Below are 11,242 nucleotides of genomic sequence, written 5' to 3' on the forward strand. Positions count from 1 at the left end.
CCATGCAATGTGACTACTTCTGCCCAGCACTCCCGTGCAATGTGACTACTTCTGCCCAGCACTCCCGTGCAATGTGACTACTGCTGCCCAGCACTCCCGTGCAGTGTGACTACTGCTGCCCAGCACTCCCGTGCAGTGTGACTACTGCTGTCCAGCACTCCCGTGCAATGTGACTACTGCTGACCAGCACTCAACATCACTGAAAAAAGTTCACCATAAACATGAAAAATTTCATTATGGATGTCATAGTACAGTTTACCTTGCAATTATCTGGTTAAAAATAAATAATTTAAATGCTTGGTTGAGGTGAGAAAACAACCAATCTTTCGTATTATTTATTTCATACCCCACTTCCGATTGTGGGAAAAAATGTTATTTTATTCTTAAGCCATCAAACACTATAAAAAATATAAAAAATTAAGAGCCCGCTTATTGTTATCCAGAGAATTGTGTTTCTTGTAATGTAGCTTGGAAACTATTTACTCTCAGGGATTTTTGTAAAAAAAAAAGTCATTTCTGTGTATTAGACCATTACTATTAAAAGATAAAAATATGTTTTTGTATGAAGAATTACTTTTACTTGTGTAATGTACTAATAAACCTTATTATTATCTTCACCCATGGAAATTAGTTACTCTCAGGGATTTTGTAAAAAAAAATGTCATTTCTGTGTATTAGACCATTACTATTAATAGATAAAAATATGTTTTTTGTATGAAGAATTACTTTTACTTGTGTAATGTAGTAATAAACTTTGTTCTTATCTTCACCCATAAGTGGACAATGTCCAAGTATAAGTAGGAAATTATTTATACCATAATAAACCAGATTAATGTGTTTATCCGAGTGTGAAAAATGTCCAAGTATGATAGTAAATTAGCTGTACCATAACAAACTAAAGCCAAAGTTTATAATATCAACTATTTGGAGATTTTAGTAGTATTCGTGTATGGCTGTTTCTTGGCTCTCTATGTTACTAGGTGGTGCAGAAGTTTATCTACGATTAAGTCCCATGAACTGTAGGAAGATCTGAATAAGTAAATCGTCATCAGTGTATTTTAAATGTTTCCAAATTCCAGTTATTATGGTCTTTATGATGTCCAACTACTCTTTGTTGTTTTTTTTTGTAATATAATACAAGTGTATGATTATTTACAGATGAAAATCTGGTTTCTGTTACTTACAAATGTACCTTTATTTTTTAATCACTAGTGTGTGTTTGTAGTCATGGTGAATAAAATTGAGGGTTATGTGTAGTCATGGTGATGAGGATAGAATCGGGTAAATGTTTGTAAAGAAGCTAAGAAACTGATATTTTGTATCTGCTGGTGGTAACAGGAGATTATCTCATTTAATTTCTAGGTTAAACTTTATTATATAACTGTGTTTTGATAGTTATTTTAAAGGAAGGAAAAGAAAAAGCATGTAATTATTATTTTTGGGTTATTTTTATGGGCCGTACGTATTTAATGTATTGAACATTTGTACTTATCTATATTTAGATTTATTAAGAATAGATTAAAAAGTGATTTTTGAAAGTTGTACATTTGTTTATTTCAGTCTAATTTCTGTTGAAAATGGGATCGAGATTTCCTACTGATAAGGTAAGACGGTCCAAGTAACTATGAGATACTGTTACACAATGGTTTTTAGATATACACTAATGGAGTTGTTAGATGTCATGTTAGATACGAAGGGCTAGACTCTGGTTTTTATATTGAGATTGGTGGTTTTAGTAAACAACTTTTTGTCACTTTATGTACTTGTAGTAAAGACTTCATTGTTTGTAGTTCTAATGTTGTTTGAGAACTTTAGTAATTCTGTCTTAATTTAAAGTTAATGGCTTAAAGAGAAGTATATTTTCTTTGTTTATTTGATCAACTATAGATGAACTTGTACGATATTGTTATAAGGTTTGTTTTCTATGTTTTAATTTAGACGTTTGCTAGAAAGAGCTAGTCATTATGTCATGATCTAGAAGTTTTGTGTATAAGTAGGAAACAAGAATAATATCAATAAGTAATCAGTGGATGAGTTAAGTGCCAGTTAGACAGTGAGTTAGTTACAATTAAACGTAGCCTGTAACAAAGTGTTGAGGAAATTAATTTGTTATTCTTACGTGGACTGGTTTTTGTTTTGTCCATGTGAACCCACTCAATGATAGAACGTGTTACAAGAATGTTTGAATTCAAAACCAGTTTGACAAAAATGAAGTAGTTTTAAAATTGTGCCTAATGAACAGTGGATTACGTATAGGCAACTTTCATTATAATAAAATCAAAGAAAACTGTTTGTATGAGAAGGTAGGTTTGTCAAGAAACACTGTTGGTAATAAAAGTTGCAATAGGTTAGTTTACTTGTAGATGAATTTTTCATCATAATTGCACTGATTGTTATTAGATTCCTTAAAGTCCTTGTATAGAAAAAATAGCTGCTGTAAGCAGAGTTTATTTTTAGCAAATTTTTGTATTGTATTTTTAATGCTATATTATATATTTCAGTTTTTTTTTTTGACAAAGACTAAATCAGTTATCCAAACAGTCACTGGGACTCCAGAAGGTAGACTACTTCGTTGTATCTATTTTATGGTTTGCTCTTCTCTGAATGTAGGCAGGAATGAGTTTGTGATGCCACATGAGGATTAAGGCTTCCTACACTTCCAAGTTGCTTCTCGGTTTCTTCTCTTGCACTTTGTTACCCGTTATCTTTCAGCAGTTTTTAATAGGCTTGAGATCTGGATTGTTGTGTGGCTAACTTAGTGTGGATTGTTGCCTGCCTAACTTAGTGTTCTCTCCCTTCGAAGATAGTCCTTCATCTGAAGTACTGAAACACAATCTAAGGTGTCATTTCAATACACATAAAGTAAATGTTTCTCTTTATTTCTTGTCTACTACACAGAGTTCATGAATATAACCAATCATTTTAGTCGTCCGGGGTGGAGCAGAGTCATCCTGGAATGTGTACTGGTCAGCTACAGAAGAAACCCAATAACTGTTTCTATAATGCTTCTCTGTTTCTTTACATTTTTCTTATATAACTTATTTTTAAGATTTTAATAGTGCTGTGAGAAATAGTAAATGTGATTGTGGACCTCTAGACAGGTAGATTCAGCTCTACTGGGTGAACTGTTACATATTGTACATATGAGTGTGTTTATAGTTTTACTTGCTATTCTGTTACAGGTTGTAGGTATGTGTTACTTGCTATTCGTTCACCAATTGTTAAGATGTGTGTTTGTAATTCTACTTGTTATTCTATGACAGATTGTGAGTTTGTATTTAGGGTTTTTATTTTTTATCAGAAATTCTGAGGATATATTAAACAAAACAGCCAATGTTTGAATTTTTATAGATAAATTTGAGACTCATCCTAGTAACTGGAAAGACAAAGGAATTCATTTTCAGCCCCAATGATTCGGCTGCAGACATTGCCCAACACATTTTTGATAATTGGCCTCAAGGTAATGTAAACATATTGATGCTGTCTATGGTTTAACACAAGTAGTGGACAGTTAGAGTCTTTATTAAATGTGTGTTCATGTATTTATTAACACAAGTAGTGGACAGTTAGTCTATTAAATGTGTGTTCATGTATTTATTAACACAAGTAGTGGACAGTTAGTCTATTAAATGTGTGTTCATGTATTTATTAACACAAGTAGTGTATATTTAGACTATTAAATCTGTATGATGTATTAAAACAAGTAGTGTATATTTAGAATGTTTATTAAATCTGTATGATGTATTAAAACAAGTAGTGTATATTTAGAATGTTTATTAAATCTGTATGATGTATTAAAACAAGTAGTGTATATTTAGAATGTTTATTAAATCTGTATGATGTATTAAAACAAGTAGTGTAATTTAGAATCTTTATTAAATCTGTATGATGTATTAAAACAAGTAGTGTATATTTAGATTCTTTATTAAATCTGTATGATGTATTAAAACAAGTAGTGTATATTTAGAATGTTTATTAAATCTGTATGATGTATTAAAACAAGTAGTGTATATTTAGAATGTTTATTAAATCTGTATGATGTATTAAAACAAGTAGTGTATAGTTAGAATCTTTATCAAGTGTGTATGAGGTATTTTTAGCTCGATAGTTCATTGAGTAGGTTAACTTCAAGGTTTCAAATTAAATGTACAAGTGTAAATATATTCTGACTTTACCCAAGGTGTTGGTAAGGTGTTTCAGTACCTGCTTGGATTCAAAGAGTCATAAATATCAGTAAATCTTTTCTGCTGCAGGGTTTAATGATATTCATGCTTATATAAATGTAGATTATGATGACAATTCTATCAGTAAAATGATATCCCTGGAGGGGTGATCATATTTGTTGGAACCAGATATTTAATCAGTGACCCTCAATTCGCAAGGCAACCATGGGATCATGCCACCTCGGGGTATTATACTGTGATGGTCAATCCTATTCATTGGTAAAGAACAGTCCAGGAGTTTGTGGTGTGTATTTACAGTTGGTTTCCTTCCATCTGGTTGGTGGTGCAAAGTTAGGAACGGTGACAGATTACCTTAGTAGTTAAAAACTAAGACTCTATGTCTTAAATTAGGGTGAGCATGTTTGATGTAATGGTAACAGAAGTCATGATTCTTGAAATGTGATAACTCAGTTGCAAACGTAATCATTATCAGGATACAATAACAAAATCAATAAATTAGTATATCATTAAAAATTGTCATTCATTTTATTTAGGGTAATAAAACAAAAACATTGTGACTGATTATAAATAGGCTACGGTTGAAATATAGCTTTCATAATGCTAACAAGTAACACTTAAAGCTCACTTGCCCATTCAGACAAACTCTTAGGATTCACGTCTTGGGCAGTCAGCCTACTGTTAATGTCAAGCCCTGCCATTATATTTAGTTTGTGAGCTAGTTATTTTTCTAGGCCTTGTATATATATATATAATACTGATGGGGAAGCATGTAGATCTCAAGTTTTGTATATGAACATGTGTATAACACTGATAGAAACGTGTACCGTTCCTTATAAATTAACAAATAATTTCCAGAAACAGCGGTGTTTTATTGTTCATTCCACCTGACATATTAGTCATGCGAAGAGAAAATGATATCAATGTTTAAAAATGTATCTTACTTTTGTTTCTTTACAGAGTGGGCAGAAGAAGGTGTGTCCAAAGCAGAAATTTTACGACTTATTTATCAAGGTCGATTTTTACATGGAAATGTTACTCTGGGAGGTGAGTAACCAATCAAAAACAGCAGGTTTAAACCATTTAAATTGGATTGATCTCACAGAATGTTTTAAAACTTGATATCATTTTGTTCCTGTAAACAGCCAAGAGACTGAGCTGGAAAAGTAGTAATGACAAGGGTTAGGGATCATTTCATTCTTTGTTTCTTTCTGTTAACTTATATCAAGGTGACTGATAACAAAAAAAAAGTAGATTTAAGAAATTGAGGTAGTCAGTTGTGTGAAGTTTGTTTACAAACTAAGCAGTTCTAATTTTGTCTTGATTTTTAAATGTAACGTAGCGTGTAGAATCAGTAGAATATTAAGTTCAACTTGATATTCTAATAGTAATGTTCAGTAGAAAATGTTATCGAGCACTTATGAAATTATTAGTTCAGATTATTTCTAATTATTTAAAATAATATTTTCTTTGGATAAACCGTATGTATGCTGTGTCTGCTAGTCGCTACAATACGAGCTCGTGACTTCTTTTTTCCAGCTCTTCAGCTTCCACTAGGTAGGACTACAGTGATGCATCTTGTTCCTCGAGAAAACTTACCAGAACCAAATTCCCAAGGTACATAAAAATATTTAAAATGAGGATAAAGCACAAAAATTAAAAAATTTTCAAATGTTATTATGCTGTAATTATTTACTGTTTCATTAAATCGTATATCAATGAAGAAAAAAAAAAAGATAAAAGCTATTGTCATATTTGATCTTGTTTATTTTAGCATATTAAAAGTTGTTAACTGTAGCTTTTTTGAACTGTAGGTTTATTAAGTTATGAATACGGTTGAGAACTTAAACTTGGTTTCTGTTTTGATTTAATTTCAAAATAAGATGACGTTTACCTGTAAAATGATGCTGACAAACTATTTAATGTTATTTAACATGTTGCTTGTCATAAGGAACACTGTTAGCCATAGTGAGATAAGCTGTCTTAACTAGAAGTTGACAGAAACCTTTCTGGATTATTGTATTCCACTTCAAAAGGCTCCTTTAATTTTTGCTTCTCATTTCAGGTATTTAAAACACTTGAATTGTTATTTGTATTTATTAAAAGAAAAATAACCCATGTAAAATTTACAATTCTTTGATTATTTTCTACATATTGTGTGGTTAGTTAAATTTATTTCTTTTTATTGAATCTTTGCTAATTAAAAAGTTATTCAAGCAGATATTGTAGTACATCTTAGATATTGATGTACACATTATTTTCAGATCAAAGACAAAAGAGTAAAGAAAGAAACAGTGGATGCTGCAGTGGTACATGCTCAATATTATGAAGAGAAGAAAGTCGAACATCTTCATTAGGAACCACTGATGATGATGATGTATTTTAGTATATTTACAAACAGCATGGGTGTTGTGAATTTAGTGAGAGCAGCTAACATATCAGGACTGCTGCTGTGTAAAACTGTCACTAGGATGAATGTGATGTTTAGATTCTCCCATGAACACGTATTCTGCTATGGAGACTAGTATTGTGTGTGATTGTGCTATCAACTTATGTCGTTTGATATAGTGCCATCACGACAGACTGAGTCAAACTGTGCCATTAGGACATGCCGTATGAGATTAGACTGTCAAGAAGCGGTGTGTTAAACTGTGTCATCAAAATATGGCACATGAGATTATGCCATCCAGTCATGCTGTGTTAGGTTGTCGTCAAGACTGATGTTGTGTTAGTGATAAGACTGATGGCGTGTGAGTTTGTGCCATCAAGAATGGTGCCATGTGAGATTGTGTCATCACGACTGCTGTCATAGGAGAGTTTGTCTTGAAGGCTAGTGCCACGTGAGATTGTCTTCAAGACTGCTGTCATAGGAGAGTTTGTCTTGAAGGCTAGTGCCACGTGAGATTGTCTTCAAGACTGATGCCACGTAAGATTGTTTCTGCAAGACTGGTGCCACGTGAGATTGTTTCATCAAGACTGCCGTCACGGGAGAGTTTGTCATCAAGACTGGTGCCACGTGAGATTGTGTCATCAAGATTGGTGTCATGGGAGAGTTTGTCATCAAGACTGGTGCCACGTGAGATTGTTTCTTCAAGACTGCTGTCATGGGAGAGTTTGTCTTGAAGACTGGTGCCACATGAGATTGGTGTCATGGAAGATCCCTCTCACATGGTAATTGGAAATGGGATTTTCCTGTTTTACCAACTTACAGCATGGAGCTTGTACATGTACTTCAGCTCCAGATTTAATACTCCTCAAACCTTTCATTGTAGTATGTTTTGTGGGAAGGTTCTCATGTCACTATAGGTGTAGAAAGTTGTCATTCCAGACTGGTTATCTACCTTCTTAACTAATAGATAATTTTCTGTTTATTTACTGGTATTGTGTGGCAGTAGATGTATTTTAAAGCAAAGCATACAAAAGTAGCACATTTTCATTGTATCTTTTGTAGATTGTGGAAAAGCCGAGGCGATAGATTTGTGTTGATTGAGTCAATAAGAGATGGATAGTTATGTTATGTGAAAAATCTTCCACCTGGAAGAAATTTACAGCATGTACATGAGAAAATGAATAGTCGTAAAGTTTTAGATTTGTTTTTGTAAATTGTGGTAATATGTTTGAAGTTTCTTGTATAGCAGAAAAAAAACAACAAATGGCCGGCCTCGGTGTTTAATAATTTCATTCCATTTTTTTAAAGTGAAATCTAGATTTTGATAGCGATATGCAAGTTTTCTTGTGGAACAACAGGTTGAAGTTTATTGTGTAAGGGAACAAAGTGTAAAGCACATTGTTAAGTATGACATTTATTCTTGCTTGTTTGTTTTAATTCTGCTGCATAGAAATCTCATGTAAATATGTGTTGTTATATATAAAGAAATGTAATAAAGAGATGAGCAGTTTGGACAGAATTGTAATAATTTCTTCAGGAAATCACTAGAAATTAACCACCGGTAAATGGACCTGTCAAGTTTAATAAATGATTATTTACAAAGTCCGGGTTTAGAAACATCAAGGTGAGTATTTATTTCTATTGACGTGAGATAGATATTCTTTAGAGAACTATAAAACATTCAAGAAGGGTTTTCCAAAAGTTTAAAAGATATAAAAATAATGAGAAAATGGTTGTTGGGTGTAAAAGTCAACTTAATACAAATTTGTATGATACACATTGTACACCAACATATTAAAGATTGTGTCACTATTACAGACGTAGGTCATCCACAAACAATTGTTAACCAACAAAACTTCAGTATTTATGTACAAGCCAGGTATGCAAAGGTCAGGGGAAAAAGACATTCAGGAAAATTTTATATATGTACATGAAAGATGGTAAAAACACTATGTTCATGAATGCAAAGATGAGTTTTTAATAATAAAACATTATGTAACAATATAGTCTATAATTACTTAAACTTTCATCTAATGTGAGTATTATGTATTGTGGAGAAGGTGATAAAAACCAGTAACATATTGTTACTTAGTAATAAACAAGTACTTGGATGATCTGTTGATTGTTAACTGATGATAATTAAATGTGTAGGTGATCTGTTGATTGTTAACTGAATCACCCATACATTTAATTACCACTGTTGATTGTTAACTAATGGTAATTAAATGTATGGGTGATCTGTTGATTGTTAACTAATGGTAATTAAATGTATGGGTGATCTGTTGATTATTAACTAATGATAATTAAATGTATGGGTGATCTGTTGATTGTTAACTAATGGTAATTAAATGTATGGGTGATCTGTTGATTGTTAACTAATGGTAATTAAATGTATGGGTGATTGTTAACTAATGATAATTAAATGTATGAGTGATTTGTTGATTGTTAACTGATGGTAATTAAATGTATGAGTGATCTATTAGTTAACAATGTTCACTATCAACAGATTACCTACACATTTAATTACCATTAGTTAACAATCAACACACATTTAATTACCATTAGTTAACAATCGACATACATTTAATTACCGTTAGTTAACAATCAACAGATCACCCATACATTTAATTACCATTAGTTAACAATCAACAGATCACCCACACATTTAATTACCATTAGTTAACAATCAACACACATTTAATTATCATTAGTTAACAATCAACACACATTTAATTACCATTAGTTAACAATCAACAGATCACCTACACATTTAATTACCGTTAGTTAACAATCAAGAGATTACCTACACATTTAATTATCATTAGTTAACAATCAACAGATCACCTACACATTTAATTATCATTAGTTAACAATCAACATATCACCCATACATTTAATTACCATCAGTTAACAATCAACAAATCACCCATACATTTAATTACCATCAGTTAACAATCAACAATAAGACAATAATTTAATGGTTATAAATAGTAAGTACTATTAACAAATGTAATAAAGTTTAAATTTTATAAAGTTTGAATGCTACTAGAAGTTTTAAAACAAGAAAGTCAAGACCTCAAAAACGGGAGTTTCTTAAAATCACTGTAGTTATGTTAGACTGAGCCGAAGTAGGGATAACATTTTTTTGAAATTTTAAATCAGTTTTTGTAGTTTTGCCTTTCTTGTGTTAATACTTTTTGTAGCATTAAAACTTCCTATATTACGATAGCTGGCTAGGTTAAGTATAAATCAATCCCTACTTGTCTTTATAGATTTAAAAAAAAAATTATTATACTAGCTTGTTTCCTTTTTATTAGCTATACTTTTGTGCGCCAGCAGAACCAAGCGTGGGGCGCGCATAAACTAGATTCGATTTTATTACTCATCAAGATTTCTACCAACCTACCCTCAAATCTAAGAATATGTCCAAAGTAGCGCATTGCCCGTTACATATATATAACTAATATCCTTTTCGATGCAAAAAAGGAATCATTGGGACCATAGACGGAAAAATTCTGTACATTTGTCTAGAAAAGTCACTTGCATACTTATATAAACACGTATATAGCGATTTAGGCGGCTTTATAAGTACAATAGCTTTAATTTTGCTTAGCCAATATTGTGAAATGATAATTATTAATATTCAGATAATATATTTTAAAGGTGGTTTTAATAAAAACGAGCGATGTTTATGACCGACATTTTGTTTCATCACAATCACTACTATTAAGTATTACCGTATTTAATTATAATAATGGAATAATTTAATGGCGAATATTGTTAAGTAATTAAACAATTTATGCTGGGTTGAACAGCTAACAGTAAATATAAATAGTTCTTTACAACTATGATTATTTGTAAAATTGTTATAATAATTAACTGTTAGTCTACGATAATAGTTCGTTTGTATAATAATAAGAGGTAAATATTTACTTTTTGTGTTATATGTAACTATTACGTATTACAAGAATAGTCAACGTGACTATTATTTAATGTAACATGACATTGTCCAACAGATGGCAGCACGTCCAATGTGTTTTCATCTTAAGATACGGTTGATGAATTATTAAATTCAAATATGGCCGAAGTTTGAATTTAATTAATATAGAAGGTGTTAACGGATATGTTTTTTCTTTTTTATAAGTTTATTTTATACAAAAAAAAATTTTTAAGTGTCGTGTTAAAGGTTATGAGAAGAAATAGTAACTTCATTTATTTAAATTATGTACAGATTTATTCTCGACGTGATTTTTACGTTTTCGTGTATCTTTTGTACGTGTTGAAAGTAGGACAAAAACAACTGACTTTAAGTTAGTCATTCAACGTGTTCCTCTTTAAAAATACGTTTTGTTTCTTTTGAATTACGCTGCGCTTATCGTCCCTAATTTACAAGTGATTAACTAGATAACTGAACTTCCAAGTATTTTTTTCTTAATTTTTTCTCCATCTATTGAGAGATAACTGAACTTCCAATTATTTTAAACCATCTATTGAGATAACTGAATTTCCAAGGATGTTTCTAATTTTTCTCAATCTATTGATAGATAACTGAACTTCCAAGATTTTTCTAATTTTTTCTCCATCTATTGAGAGATAACTGAACTTCCAAGTGTGTTTTCTTAATTGTTTCTCCATCTATTGAGTGATAACTGAACTTCCTAAGTATTTTTTC

General features: G+C 31.3%; 1 protein-coding gene across 1 annotated transcript in view; it reads left to right on the top strand.

Moving 5' to 3' along the window:
- LOC106474841 (ubiquitin-like protein 3) overlaps positions 1-8,089 on the top strand; it is a 13,538-nt gene extending 5,449 nt beyond the window's left edge. Inside the window, exons 2-6 of the mRNA XM_013935536.2 lie at positions 1,561-1,604; positions 3,352-3,460; positions 5,142-5,228; positions 5,721-5,798; positions 6,446-8,089. Coding sequence (XP_013790990.1) covers positions 1,578-1,604; positions 3,352-3,460; positions 5,142-5,228; positions 5,721-5,798; positions 6,446-6,510 — 366 coding nt within the window. The 5' untranslated portion in view covers positions 1,561-1,577 and the 3' untranslated portion in view covers positions 6,511-8,089. The remainder of the gene's footprint in view (positions 1-1,560; positions 1,605-3,351; positions 3,461-5,141; positions 5,229-5,720; positions 5,799-6,445) is intronic.
- The last annotated feature ends 3,153 nt before the right edge of the window (positions 8,090-11,242 follow it).

The sequence above is a fragment of the Limulus polyphemus genome, unplaced genomic scaffold (genome assembly GCF_000517525.1).
Source record: "Limulus polyphemus unplaced genomic scaffold, Limulus_polyphemus-2.1.2 Scaffold7755, whole genome shotgun sequence".
NCBI classification, from domain to species: domain Eukaryota; kingdom Metazoa; phylum Arthropoda; class Merostomata; order Xiphosura; family Limulidae; genus Limulus; species Limulus polyphemus.